This window comes from Ammospiza nelsoni, chromosome 5, assembly GCF_027579445.1.
Source record: "Ammospiza nelsoni isolate bAmmNel1 chromosome 5, bAmmNel1.pri, whole genome shotgun sequence".
Lineage (NCBI taxonomy): Eukaryota > Metazoa > Chordata > Aves > Passeriformes > Passerellidae > Ammospiza > Ammospiza nelsoni.
Genome location: NC_080637.1, coordinates 26,833,790 through 26,849,378, shown reverse-complemented (window position 1 = coordinate 26,849,378; position 15,589 = coordinate 26,833,790). Strand labels below are relative to the sequence as shown.

Genomic DNA, 15,589 nt, shown 5'->3' with positions numbered 1-15,589 from the left:
TAAGGACCAATCTTGGACAACTCTGCAATCCAGAGTTCTTTCTGTGATACAGATATACCTTGCATTTAATTTGTTCTTGTGAAAGCTCTCTTAAGTTTAGCTTTTCCAGTACGTGAAGAAGTTTTTGTTTGTTTCTTGGGAGGGTTTTTTTGTTATGCTTGTTGGGGTTTTTTTGTTAGAGTTTGGTATGTTTGTTTGAATTGCAGATGGTGCAAACTACCTTCACAAAGCTTATCCTGTCATTCCCCCCATACCCTAGAGAAGGCAGTTTGGATTTGTAACAACACATTTCTTCAAGGTTTGCCAGTAATGGGATGAGGAAGTTTACAGCAGCTGAAAACAGATGCTGGAGTCAGGAATCAATAGCTAAAGGTCAGATCACAGCAGGCACGTGAGAAACAGCTCTAGAATTTGTGCTTTCATGTAACAGGAAATCAAATCCATTTGCTTTCACCACCACCACTGCCTTAACCTTGTTTTCAGCAATCCATATCACCCCAAATTGTTTTCTATCAAAGTCTGCAGCTCTCTTGTAAATCTATCACCTGCTGTGGCATTCATTGGAGTGAACACAAACAACATGTCCTGATGCACTTTTAATTCTCAGAAACAACAGGAAACTGAATTTTCGTGATGACTGTCTGAAATGCCGACCAGAATGAAATGTCAGTATTTAACAGCTAACACTGTAACACTAGCTGAGTATACATGATCTCACTAACCATAAAAATTAATGTACTGAATATACTCTTCCTTCTAAGTACTGGTTACTTATTTTGCCTGCACTGCAAAGCACAGACATAATTTTGTCAAATTCAGCCCAACTTCCACACAGTTCCCCAAACTCCTATTGCCATATTTAAGACAACAGCTGTGGAAAGGATTCAGACTGGAGAAGCTCATGGAAAACAGCCTCCTGTGGGAGGGCCCCCAGGCTGGAGCAGAGGAAGAGTGTGAGGAGTCCTCCCCTGGAGGAGGAAGGAGTGGCAGAGTCAATGTGTGACCAACTGACCACAGCTCCAGTTTCCAGTCCCCCGTACTGCCAGGGTGGACAAAGGAGAGAAAATCAGGAATGAAGTTGAGCACAGGAAGAAGGGAGAAGTGGGAAGGAAGATGTTTGAAGGTTTGGGTTTATTTCTCATTATCCTACTATGATATGATTGGTAATAAATTCATTTTCCCCATGTCAGGTCTGTTCTATCTGTGATGTTAATTGGTGAGTGATCTCTCCCTGTCCTTATCTTGACCCGTGAGCCTTTTGTTCTATTTTCTGTCCCCTGTCCAGATGAGGAGGGGAGTGACAGGGTGGCTGTGGCTGGCTGCAGGCCAGGGTCAACCCACCACACCCATCACCACTGCACAGCCACTCAATGGTTCAGACGTCCTGGCCTATTCCTCAAAGGGAACTCGCTGAGCTCTTGCACTAACTGTACTCTCCTCCTGTGCTCATATTTCTTAAATGCACAGTGGCTTCACTACTAATCACTCCCATGTTCTCTCTCTTAGCCAGAATTCTGAAAATAGAAGTAGCTATTGAATATTTTAAAAATCAAAGGTTATCAGGTCTCTCACAGAATTTAAACTCCAGGACAGATTGATTTTGACAGTTTCACTGAAGAACCAGCACCTTCTCATAGAAGCAAAGTCCCCTTTTACAAAAAATATGCATAAGTCACTGACTAAGCATTTATTGGAGCCCTCCAATCTTACGCACCGAGGAGAATTTCTCTTATAAATATTACACAGAAAGCAAAAGTTCAAAGTTTTGAATGTGCACTGATTAGGAGAGATGAAAATAGGGATACTTAAAAATTACCATTCTCTATATGTATATAAACTTCTCTACAAAGAAAAAAAACAACTGGAAAGTGAAATAAGTAAACAAGACAGATACATACATTTTTGAATACCTTAAATAACACTACAAACCATTAGACATAGCAACTGAATTTCAGAAGGAGGCAAAATATTCTCATGAAAGAAACCCACCTTGCCTTTGTTTCTAAATGTGGAATTTGTTACCTGTATCAAAATATACAGGTTTTATTGTAAAACTTATGTAAAATCAGTATTTAAATAGAAATCATATGGTACCTGATGGGTCGATTTTCTTTACTATCAAAGAGTGAAAAGATTACTTCCAGTTCCTCTCCCAGATTGGAGCACATTAAACTCTTCATCTGAACAAAAAGATGGTGGCTGCTAGCTGGTACTGGTGTGTCTTTTTTCCGATGGCGATGTTCCATCTAAAAACACCAGAAAAACAGTGACCAGTTTGAGTCAATTACAAAATTCTCAAAACAAAAAGCGGTAAAATATGTAACGTAGAACTACTTACTTATTCCAAATTAGTATTTTTTTAAATTAATACTAACTTGTATTTTCTCCTTTCTCTTTTTTTTTTTCTTTTGCATCTGAGAAGGAAAACACAGGGAATTTACTTTCCCAGTGTTACATTTCATCATAGTTATCTCTAGGTGAAAAACAGTAATCTCTAGAAGTTTGGTTTTTTTCTTTTTCCTCTGAAAGTGTGGAGCCACTTTAAAGCTTTGTGCTATAACAACATAGTATTTCTTAGCTGGTTTAAGCAGTTAATGATCTGATATTCCACTATTCAAACACATTAAAAAAATGCTTTTGCAGAACACTAAATACCAGTATTTTAAACTGGGGAAAAGCAATCATACCTGCATTCTATGATCTCTGGCAAACTGCTTTGTACAAGCTAATAAATTGTCTTGATTTGATGTCACAGTTTATACCTTCTGCATTTTAGTTACCCATTAAATGAAGGACAATATTAAGTTGTACTATCCCTCTCTTCCAGTATAACAAAAATAATTTTAAACAGCAATCTTTCTAAGTTACATAGTCTTCATACTGAGGTTATCTTTTTCCCAAGTACACTCCATGAGTGCCATTACTAGTTTTCTGGGTCATTTTTCCTCTGTATGTTTCCTCTTGTGATTAATGGTTCCTCACCATATTTCATCTAGTGCTTCAACAGGATTCCATAATATCACAAATCCCTTTGAAATTACTCAAAGGTATACTGATTCCAGCACAAAGAATTTACTATTTGTCTTGACCCTACAAGTCAACAATACAAGTAAAATACAAATTAAAAATTATTACAAAAATACGTCGTTATTTCAGATCCACAAAAGTTGTAGCAATTGATGGTTTTGGGGGGTTTGAACTTAAATACAAAAGTTGTAATAAATAAAATTCAGCTTAAATACAAATTTAGTCTTAAGCACATAAAGCTCAGAACTCTGTATCTGTAGCAGCTGCAGTACTTAAATATGAGCCAAAGCCAACATAAATGAATTGGCAAGTTTTCTTAGACCTTGCTGGAGATTTAATCAGAATGAGAAATATCAGTGCTGATTTTAGTAGATCAAGATGGGCTTTTAGACCCAAAGGAAAGCTTTCTTATGCAATTTAACTGCTATTTACATTAATATATTAGAAAGTACCAAGAGCCCAGTATGATTAATTGTGACAATATTATACCATTATTATATTTCCACAAAGCTTATCTAGACAGGGTCATAAGCCAGGTAAAGCTCTAATGATAAAGAGTCCCATAAGCTTTTATTGATGATTAAATTCATATTAACATATTAGCATAATTTTAAAGGTATATGAGAAACCAAAACTTTTAACAAATAATATTTAAGCATGTATGCAAAGACAAATTTAATATCAAATCAAAGAATTTCATACATATTTAGGGATGACATAGCTGTTAAAAAAATTTCTTTCCTTATAGTAAAACTCATTGCATTATGAAATGCCAATATATTGGATCAAAAAAGGTAGTTTCAGTTAAATAGAAGAGTGGACTTTCAATACGTAATTTGAGAGCAGAAGCATCAAACATTACATTCACCTACCAGCCTGTAGAGCTCTGTAATGCTGATCTCTTCAGGATCCACCATAGCATATTCTTTTCTTGGAACTAAGTCAAGTCCCAGTTGTCTGTATGAGAAATGGAATAACAGTAAGTAGCTTCTACTTTCAAAAGAAACAAATTAGCTCTGCATGCATTTGTTGTTTATTTGAATAAACAATGCACACGTTAATTTGTACTCTAGAATTAGTTGACTTTGGTTTTATTTTGATGCATTTTGGCTGTAACCACCATTCACATTTGACTCATTCCCTTTCTCCACTTTGCAACATTAATACAATGTTTTCCCACATTTTTAAAATCTGTTTCACAGAGTGGACAATGTGCAATCAACATTGTCCTTTGTACTATTGTGAGCATTTCAGTGTGAATGCACTAGTACCGTCAACTTGAATAACAACCACGGAAAGGAAGATAAAAAGAAAATCCATCAAATACTAAAACATCAGCTTATTTTCAGTTTGGAGTGGATGGTATCAAAAATGCTAGACTGTATCCCCTGAACAAAATAGGGAAATGAGCTTGAATCAACAGCAACACAATTTATTTCCAGCAGAGCAGGCAAGCAATAATGTTTAAGAATGCATAAGGACACGGAGGCAGTCATTTTAGGAATTTAGGAATTTAGTCAATTTAGGAAAATTCAAAAGATTATAAAGTTTTTCAAACATATGTTTTAAGGAGCAGGAACTCTCCATGTAAAAAACCTTAACAATTAATTTCTTTCAGTTACTGCAAAATTCTAAGTAGACAGGTAATCATACACATTTACTCACAACCCTTTCACTCTGTTAGATATTTATGCTGTCAGACAGCTGTAGAAACTCTGGAAATTGAGGTAATCCTACTACTGAATATTGCTTCCTTTAGTTAGCATTTATCTGTACAAACATATGCTAAAGAAGAGACTTTGGAAACAGCACCTAAATACCAGAGGGCATTTTAACCATTTTCTTGCTTAAAAAAAAAGTAAGACAATAAAACTTGTGTAAGCTCATTTTAGTTATTCAGACTAAAGGAAGATGCAGAGCGCAGTAGCTGAATGTATGTTAGAGATGCCCAAGTAGGAACTAAATTGTGTGACCAAGTTAGAAAAGAAGCAATGTCAACCAACATAGTTTCAGTTAGAACACAAAGCTCTGCTGAATGCATCATCCAGGCATCATGTGTATTAGAAAGATGTAAAATGCTGCTTCAGATTGGAATAAGTACTGGAATTGGAATAAGTACTATCTTATAGATAGTACTACTGCTACATAACTTACACAGATGTAAAAAAAGCAGAACAAAATAATCCACTTTTCGCTGTTAAAACACAGTGGACAGAAAAACAATGAAGGAGAAAGTCCATTGGAAAAAAAAGTAACACTTGTTAGAAATTTGTTCTTTATTTCACCATTTGGCAACCAGCCTAAAGAGCTGGCTTTGCAGTTTGACCACATTTGATGTCTGTACATTGACTCACTCGTTGCCCCAGTCCAGCCGAGCCGTGATGTGGCGCTTGACGTCCTTCATGCGGTCGTGGGTGAGGTGGCCAACGAGGACCTGCCTCCGCAGGTCCAGGATCTCGTTCATTATGTGCCACAGCCGGTGGAAGAGATCCCCCTCATTCCTCTGTGAGACACAAACATGATTGCCTCTGCATGACCTGATAATCAGGATACCAGCTTATAGACTGATAATCCTAATAAATATATACATGAGGAAACAAGGAAAACCCCCTTTTCCCCTTACTTAGTCTTTTATTCCCCATCACACTGTGACCATTTTACCTGCATGTGAGCGTGTGCATATAAAATAATTTCAGACCTGCCACAGACCTTGTCTATGCACCACACCCATCCCAATATTCCAGTCCAACTCCTTGTGTCTCCCTTACATTTAACCTAATCTAATGTACATGACAGGTATGACAAAAATTCAACAAAAAACGTTCACGTGTTGCATGACACAGCATTGTTTTATTCCAAGAGTATGTTCACTCTGTGCTGCTGTCTCATCCAAACTGAAAACATCATCTATATTTCAAGACTACTTGAACTCATACGCATAAGGGATAGAAAAAGCAATAGCTCTGAGCATTCAAACACTGAACCACAGAGTTAATTTATTTTAACTTTCCCTTGCATTGGTATAACTTTACATACTACCACCTTATCATAAATAAATAGTATCACACAGACAGAATCTTGTCCACACAGTTCTTCTTTATCTAACTGTGAAGTAGGAGAAATTACGTGAATATGATTGCTTTGAAACCACATCCTCCTACTCTAATTATATACCAGCTATGGGCATAACAATTTCCCATAAATGCACCTCTGTTCTGGAAAAATCTATTAACTCTTCCTTCACTAATTCTAAGTAATTTTACATTTTTTTTTTAGAACCTTTAGGTTGAGAAATTACTACAACCTTCATCTAAGTGATTCATCACACAAAATTGAAGAAACACTCCTGTTAAGATTTGTTCTGTTAATTCTCGCCAAAAACCATAAGTCTATTTCCCTTTGCTTTCTTCCTATGAATAAAAGGCATAAAAATAAAGTTCAGCTAGTTCTGCTGCATAAGTTAAACCTAAAATTCATTCAGAAGCACCATTACTCTCCATCAACAACTTTTATATTCCAAGCACTCTGAAAAATCACAATTTGATAGATCTGCTCTTTTTACTTCACATTCTTTCACTTCATAAGCTTACTAAAAGGGCATTAATTTATTATTTGTCTTGGCTTTCTGTCTGGAAAGGAAGAAAAGCAGGGTAATTTTGAACATGCAATAACAACAGCAGTGAAGAAAATTTTTGCCAAAAAGAGCTGTGCAACTGCTGCAACAAAAACAGGGAAATATGAATGTTCTAAGTAAAAGAAAACCAAGGGAAAAAAGGTCATAGCATTAGTAACAGGAGACAAAAAGGACTTTGTAGGAACATTATAGAGAGCTATACTGACAGTATGTTTTCACAATTTTCCATCAGACACTATAGAGCTTTAAAGCTATAGAGCTTTCATTTCTGCAGTCAAAAAACCAAACTGGATAAACAGTAATTCAGGTGCATCTTTGGTCCTGGTATCTGATAAGTTCTACTTAAGTATATTATTATTATTCATATGAATACAAGAGACACACTAATAACAATAAAATAAGATTTCAAGGCATTAGTAAAACAATTTAAAAAAAACCTGAATGTTTTGGATTTTTTCTGAAATATATACCTCAACTAAACCAGACCATCTAAAAACAGTACACCTTTTGAGATCACATTTATTAAGTCAAAGCAATAGTATTCAGGATACTTACCACATAGAGTTGTTTCCACATTGTTCCCCAGTCTCTTAGAGTGGATGTCATTTCTGTAATAACAGAATCTTCTGTTGGAATAACCATTTCAAATTGTCTGTAACATGCAGAAGAACACATGATATTGCACAAGCATTACTAATCCCATTGCAGTTACTAATATGTAGACTTCCTACTGCCAACAGTGATATCTGTCAACCTACATGAGTGCTCCCTTCAGACCATGACACTTTTTATTTGTACATTTATTGAATCCCCATGGAAAAACTTTGGGTGAAAATAGCTTAATCCCCATGCAAAGTCTTGGCCCCAGAGAAGTCAAGGTGAGTTTTTTCTACTATGAGATAAGCATATAAAAACCAACTTTCATAGCAGAATAAATCCCATAGTTTCCAGAGGGATCTTGACACTTCAGCTTTTCATGCCTGGATTACTTTTTTCATGATATCTTGTCTCTCTTGCTAAAGTAACGTAACAATGTGACAGCTCTTGGCCATGATGTGCAGCAGGGAACATGGCCTGAATGGGAAACTAACTAACAAAGGAAATAGATGCAATAAAGATTGAAATCCATGCAAACATTCTCATGGTGTCCACTAACAAAAAGTATTCTGCCTTTAAATTTTATTTTATTGTGATGGCTTACAATTTTGTTTCACCGAGCCTTCAGTTTTAGTTACAACTTGAAAAGGAAAAAGGGATCCTAGGGCATGACAAATCACATGGGGCTGTAACTTCATAGTGGACAACAGGGAGCTTAACAGTAACATGGGGACATTTTCACCCGTGAGAATGAAACTTGTTTTAATATTATTACAGTCTTCATTATTATTTCTGCCCATTATGAATAATGGATCTGCAACACACTCATTTATGCTCCTAAAAAAAAGGGTCACTTCATGTTCAGGCATCCACCTATTATGAGAAATGTCCTTACCTAAACAGTTTTCAAACTGTTTTGTATCAGTTCTCTACTAATAAATCCAAATGAAGGATACAATATGAACAATTACAAATTAAGTAAATCTGTGAAAAAACTGTTAAATTCACTGACAATTTTTAAGTTTTAAATTTTTTAAAGTGATACCACCAAGGCATCAAGTTTTATACATTAAAAAAAAAATCACTGTTTCTTTAAGTCAGACAACTTGTATTCCAAAACAAAATTTAAAGCCTAATATTAACCAATGACTCGGGTTTTTATCTGGTTTTTATTCTTCTAAATGTGAAAAAACATCAACTGCTGTCAAAAATAAATACTGGCTCTCCATCACCTGAAAAAAAGGAAAACCTTTCTCTAATCATTTATAGGTTTAGCAAAATTTTTTGCCATTAAACTGATACATTTTTTACGCTTTTTTTTTGTAAAATGGCAACTGGTAGAGCTACAGCCCTCAAAGAAAAGAGCTAATCTTAAACAGCAGGTTGAAAGACAGCTTATGTACAGAACAATTTCTTCAAAATAAGGCAATGCCGTTTTCAAGCCAAACGTAACATAATTGTTTCCCCTTTTCTCTAAGCAATACAGAGTGATATTCCCAATTGCATTCAGTGCCTCTTCTGGATACAGCATTCCAATTTTATGACTATGCAGGAGTATCAGGTTAGGTAAAGACAACCATTTCAAGTCCTCTGGCAGTAGGCTGGAGCCATCATAACATAACTAAATTATTTACTTTATAAGCAAAAGACATTTGGTACAAGTAACTGGCCGTGTTTAAATATTTGAAATCAGAACATTTCACACATACCCTTTGTTCTTAACACATGCATTCTTCAAGTGAATGTAGTTAGATGGAAATATGCCCTGAAAAATAAAAAGAGTTTAGGTAAAAAGTCCGCTTACATGAGTTTGGCATTCCATTTAGTATAATTCAATAAGCAAATACATGCTGAATTCAAAGTCCTCCAAATAATTAACAAAAAACACAAGGAAAGAATGCAACAAATACTCAGTAGAGCTCTAACAGAAACTAAAATGCCATATTTAGTAGAGTTTAAAATCTTCAACACTTCAGACAATTAGAAGATAAACTCATGTAGAACAAGGAGATTGTTTGAGAGCTTCCTTATGGCAGACTGTTTTATTCATTATTTCCACCTTGATAAGAAACAGACCAGCTGTTGGGGGATAATGTCTTATCAACTGCATCTTAAAAATAAGCATTTTCAGAAAGGGATTTTTTAAATTAAGCAGAATAAACGAAGTTAACAATGTTCAATGAAAATAAAGTCAAGTAGACAGAGGAAATAAAAACAGAGTCTAATTTGGTGGCTGCTCTGCCTGCAGTGCAAGGAAAGTTGTGGCAGATGCCTATGACAGCGCCTGTGCCTGCCAGGAGCAGCCCCTTCCCAGCTGTTTAGGCTCCCCACCATCCTGGCGAGCACCCAGCATTGCTGCAACAGTGCCACTGCTCCCACAGCACACTGGCCTGCACAAATCACAATGAGCAAAATGAAGCAAGCTCCAAGCCTCTGGCTGGGAAGATAATACACTACAGCTCATGCAGTGAGAGAAAATACATATATGGTGTCTTCATAATAAGCACAGCTGCATACAGCTTTCCTTTGTGATGATGGTGTCCCATTTTCTTTTCACACAACCATTAGACCTTCAAAACCAAATCTACAGTGTAGAGACAGCTACCCTTTTAAATGCTCCTGCTCCTCTGTAATGCAAAGCAGTAGAGGGGAGCATCTCCCAAGGACAGTAGGGCACAGAGCCCTGCAGGTGCAACAGGGATGTGTCAGGGATGCAGATGCACCCTTACTGCACACCAGCTGCCACACATTACTGCTTCCAGTGTCAAAGCTGGCACAATAACAAGGCAAGAATATTTACAGAGCACTACCAATAATAAGAGGAGGTACAAGGTGCTCTTCTGATTTTACTTTTGGAGAGACTCCCTTCAAAAATCCAAGTCAGAAAAACTGTTTGCATTCACGCTAGGAAAACAGAGAATATATATCTCATCTCTTCACACATCAAGTCATGTTTAGAAAACCTATTCATAACTTCCATCACACATCTGACAGACCACAAAGCAAGACTGACAGCAAGCATGTGGTGAGAATTGCAACAAAAGACACAGAAGATGCAATAACAAACCACAACTGCTCATGTCTTATAAATCAAACTGTAAAATACATCAATGAGGTCAAAGTAGTAAACATCAAATTAGACTCTGTGGCTAAATTTATTGTTTGAATCGACCTTCTGTATAAAGAAAGGAAATTTATGTGATTAGAGACCACAGGCCTTGGCACAAAAGGCCAATAATTGGATATAAGGCCCTTGAAACTTTTCAAAATTATTGTGTATGTGCCTTTTTTGCAGCTGAATCATCTTGGAAATGAGGACAGAAAAAAGAGCACAGCTTATAATGCAGGTTAAAGGATGAACAGTAATTTAGGATCTTTCTTTCTCATGAAAAAAATATCAGTACAATCCCAGAGGCAAGACAACAAGAGAGGTTAAGAAAATAGAAAGACAAAAAAGACAACTAAAGCTTAAACACACAACATGAACAGACACTGAAATATAAATTTCCATAAGTTTTCATGTCTGAATGCAGAAGAAATAAATCAGTGAAGTCTGGTTTAGAATACTATGCTGCTATGGAAACCAAAGACTACACATCCAAGAAAACCCAAATGGAGCATCTATTTTACATGGCAGCACATATGTTTTATTCAATTGATACCCGGCATGGGGCTCCTATAAACTGGCTGTCTCCACTGGCTGCTCTAAATTCATTCGTAGCTTCAAGAAAAACAGGCACAGTTTAACCAACTTTTCCAACAGTTTTTACATTTTTTATTCTCAATAGTCTTTTCCCTTCAACTCAGCTTCCTCTGAGTGGAAAATCTAAAGTTTGGAAATGAAAGAAAATTCACCACAGACCTGGGTTTGTGAAGTGTATTATCCTAATACACAGAAGCATTTCAAAAGGGTAATCCATGTCCAAATCTAATTAAAGTAGTACCAATAATATACTTAACATTAAGCTATGGTTTTCTTTTAAGAGTAAATATCATACACTTACAAGCAGATTATCAACTTTTAAAAAGTAAATATATATTTTTGCCCAAGAATGCAAAATTGCAATTGACCTTTACCTTAAGATTGGGGTTTTTTAAGGCAAATCCTCTGTACCACCCTGTGAAGAAAGCACATTTTGGTTTTTAAAGAGTGCAAATCATTTACATATGTAATACAGATTTCATCTTTCCATTTTGGACAGATATGACAATTTCACAGTGCTGTCAGACTATATTAATTTAAAAGATTTTCCATACAGTGAAAGGTATTTCATTTAAACTAGTTCATATTTGGATGACTTCATTCACACAATTTCAGGAATTACTCTAAACCCTAAATGTTTCTAACAATATAACCTAGGTAAATTCTGCCTTGGACACCACAGCGGTCAAAACAGAAATAGTTTCTTACTAACTCAAAACATTTACAAATCACTTCTGGACTTGAGGTTCTACATCTATCAACTAGAATGCTATATAAAACTAATAATATACCTGATTCAACAGAATAGATCCTATGCCTTCTAAAAGAACATTTCTTACAAGGTTAACCATATATAATCCTGCTACGATATTACAAAAAAAAAAAAGTCACCAACAAAAAAATCCCCAAACCCTATATGATCCCAAATGATAAAAAAAAAAAATCAATGTGTTGATTTTTAGATGTTAGGGAGGCAGATTATAAAAAGAAAATGCAACTTTATTTCTCTAACCTGAGCAACAGACATTTGTTAAAATTATATTTGCATTCTCTAATGCAAAGCAGATGACAATGCTTACACTGCTTTAAGATTTTAAGTTGTGACTTTGAATGAATTTGAAAATGTCTTGATGGCAGCCAGGTTTCCCTCACAAATACCAAGAAAGCAAAAGAATCATGAGAGACTTTCTTTCTGTTACAATTCTTATCCTCTGTAAATGTTTATTAAAGAGAGATTAAATAAAAATTAATGTACTGCAAATTTATTATAGAGATTAGAGCTCACTGGAACTGTGGAAAAAAATTAAGAGGCCAAAATATATTATATTATTGATTTCAAAAATGTGTTACTTTAAGAAAATAAATTAATATTAATGGGGTTCAAACCATCAATACACAAATTCTCACTGGAATCACCTGTGAACTCACCATCGCATTTCTCTAATATTTGAACTGTGTCTCCAATCTCCAGTGATAGGCCATGTGGGACTGTCCCTCGAAAACCAGCAATTACTGAAAAATATAATATGCCTCAATTATTCACAACATTAAAATATAAACTATTCCTATTGTTAACGAAATAGTATATTATCATGAGAAGTTACATGTTAGAACAAACAGGCTTACTCAAATTTAATAAAGTGTGAAAAAAGTAAAAAAAAAAGAATAATTAAGCCACTTTTATGAGCAGAAAATTCAAAACACAGGACTCAGAAATAAACCTAAACACAGCCTTATGATACATGAATGGAAAGCTTGTACTGGAGAACACTATTAGCTAGTATAAGTACCCCGAAGGACAGAAAGTGTTTTATTCCAAATGCTTACACTAACACGCATCAGACCTCAGAATTTTGTGAGCTGAAAGTGCCAATATTTTTGTTGTCATCCATACCACTCACACACCATGAAAAGAAAACCTTATTTCACATTTGCTTAATGGATGCTATAGACCCAGCACTCCACAAAATCCCAAATGTGAGGAAATGGTTAGGGGGTGGAGGCCACTAAAGCATGTTGTTCACTCCAATACATCCAGGGCACACTAAGCTTCCCCTGCAGCTTCACCAAAGCCATTGAAGGGAGGTCATGAGCTCAGGCTGGGACAAGAGCTACAGAAATGGAGCTGGAGATAAAACAAAACATCCACCAGAGCAGTGATGGTCCCAAATATTTACAATGGCCAAATAGTAAGTCTTAAATTGTTAGTTCTAAAACAATAAGTCAGCTATTATTTCACTCTGAATTAAAACAGAATACCCAAAAGCCACTCAAAGAGCTCACTCCTAAAAGTGCTAAAAATCCATTAATATGTTAGATAGCAATTCAGCTATTCAATCCTGTTCTTTCTGTACTTGAAATGCTCAATTAAAATATTGCCTAATTCAAGCCACGAGACCAAGCAATAGTGCTTTTGGTTTTTTATATTGTAATCCTCTTTCAGAGCTGAATTTTAAAGGGGAAGAGGAAAACAGCCTATCCACCAGGGCATGATGCACAAAAAGACTTTGCAGCCTAACAGCAGTCTTACTGCTGCCAAATATCTACCCATCCAGACAGGAAACCTCAAATGTAATAGCAAAAAAGGAAACCCCACTAAGTGAGAGGCATGACAAGAAAATTTCAAAATAATATGCAAAAGGAATTGCATATATGCAAGGACATATATACGCTCTTGCCTTCTGTTGGAGGTGTCCCCTGCCACAAGCAGACACAACGCTCAAACACAACATAACCTGTCATCCACCATCTGTGCCTGCCACATTGTTCATCAAAGGCAGCAGGAGAGGTTAGCTGGCAGCAACCACAGAAACCGAAAATTTATTTGTGAATCTTCAGAAGAAAGTTTGGGATTTTAAGAGTAAACCTACAGGATATGGTTTATGCTATACGACAGCACATTTAAAAATGCACAAAAAGTACTTTTTTGCCAAATCCTTCTCCAGAATTTGAAGACTTCAAAAACTCATTGTATTCCCTCATCATTTCACTCAAGAGAAAATCATCACTGTGATTAACCCACAGTCTTTATCCCTAAAAAAACCCTGTGAGATTATATCCCTGGACAGTCCCTAAAAGTTTGACACAACATGAGACAAGTATTTATAGTATTGATCCTCCTCAAGAATGTGTATTGAATCAACCTCTATTTGTTTTGGGGCTATCCCCACTCTTCAAGCTTTTTACACTGAACTGAATACTGTGAGATTTGCAGCAAGAAATAAAAAGCTGCTTTGGTTCCACACCATGATCAAGTGCACCATGATCATTTGCAGCAGCTCAGTAACAAGACAGCATTAGTACAGTGAGAAAATTTGTCTAAGAGTTAAAAAAAACCCAAAACAATAACAAGAATTCTTTAATTAATTATTTTACAAAGAGCTGAAAATTAAAACAGTTTATTACCTATGTAGAAATAAAAATAAGAAGCAAACTCCCTGAATATCAATGCAAAGTGCATCTATATTCTAGTGTGGCACTGGAATGACAGAAGTCACTCTGGTCACCTTTCTAGTTTGAAAGACTCAAAATTTAAATATGAAGCCTGCCAAAACAGCATGCACAGCAACCAAAATAAAATTAAGGAATTAACTGAAGAAGTATGCAAAACAAACCAAACCCTCATTTGTTATTACAGTTATGAGATGTCTTATTTTTAAACTCCATGAAATAAAAAAGGGACAGTAATTTTGTCCTTATGAGACAATATATCCTGTCACATTGTTATGATTTGACTTTTCTGTGACATTCAGTTTTTATTACTTAGTTACTAGAGATGTTAAAGATCTTTTTCTCTTCTCTTTTTTAGGTGTTTTATTTTTTTTAACTTTCAGGATAAAACGAGATTGAAATCTGACACAGTGTAGAAAATAGCTAGAAATCATTTTAGAGCACGTATAGAACAAAATTATACCCTGAAATATCTCCTAGAAAGATGGCCTGCAGAGTACCAGAAAAAGACAAAAAGAAATGAGGGCACCATCTTTACCTCTAAGCACATTCACCTCATACGCTTGAAAAACACTCCCTGGATTCTTGTGGTGTAAGGTCAGGCTCAAAACAGGGAGCCTGTGGTGTTCAGCAGTGTCAATCAAAGCAAAATAAAGAGCATTGCAGAGCAGCAGAGGATTTAATGAAAAGCACAGGAACCCACAGATACATTTACCTTACAAATGTTGACTCAGATAACTTTGTAATAAATCAAATCATGCAACTGAACTGGGACCAAGACAGAAAGTGGCCAACACAACAACTGTTACAGCAACTGGCAACAACAGATGAGGGATGAAGTACCCAACAACTTTTTCGCCTTGGTCTTAAAGGGCAACCAACAAGATACTTGAAATTATTATCTCACATGAGATACAAGAGCATGTAGCCATAGGACAACGGGGAATGACTTTAAACTGAAGGAGGGTAAGTTTAGTCTACAACAGAAAAAATTCTTTACTGAGGGTGGTGAAGCACTGGAACAGGCTGTCCAGAGAGATTGTGGATGTGGATTCCTGTGAACACTTAAGGTTTTGGATGGAGCTCTGAGCAACTTGGTCTAGTGAAAGTGTCCCTGCCCACAGCAGGGAAGTTGAAACAAGATGATTTTTAAGGTCCCTTCCATTCCTCCTATGATT

The 15,589-nt window shown here is 35.9% G+C and overlaps 1 protein-coding gene across 1 annotated transcript in view; it reads right to left on the bottom strand.

Moving 5' to 3' along the window:
* DOCK4 (dedicator of cytokinesis 4) overlaps positions 1–15,589 on the bottom strand; it is a 223,293-nt gene that overhangs the window by 130,444 nt on the left and 77,260 nt on the right. Inside the window, exons 2-8 of the mRNA XM_059471869.1 lie at positions 12,390–12,473; positions 11,336–11,376; positions 8,968–9,023; positions 7,217–7,313; positions 5,382–5,530; positions 3,900–3,984; positions 2,095–2,246 (exon numbers count right to left, since the gene is read on the bottom strand). Of these exons, the coding sequence (XP_059327852.1) occupies positions 2,095–2,246; positions 3,900–3,984; positions 5,382–5,530; positions 7,217–7,313; positions 8,968–9,023; positions 11,336–11,376; positions 12,390–12,473 (664 nt within the window). The remainder of the gene's footprint in view (positions 1–2,094; positions 2,247–3,899; positions 3,985–5,381; positions 5,531–7,216; positions 7,314–8,967; positions 9,024–11,335; positions 11,377–12,389; positions 12,474–15,589) is intronic.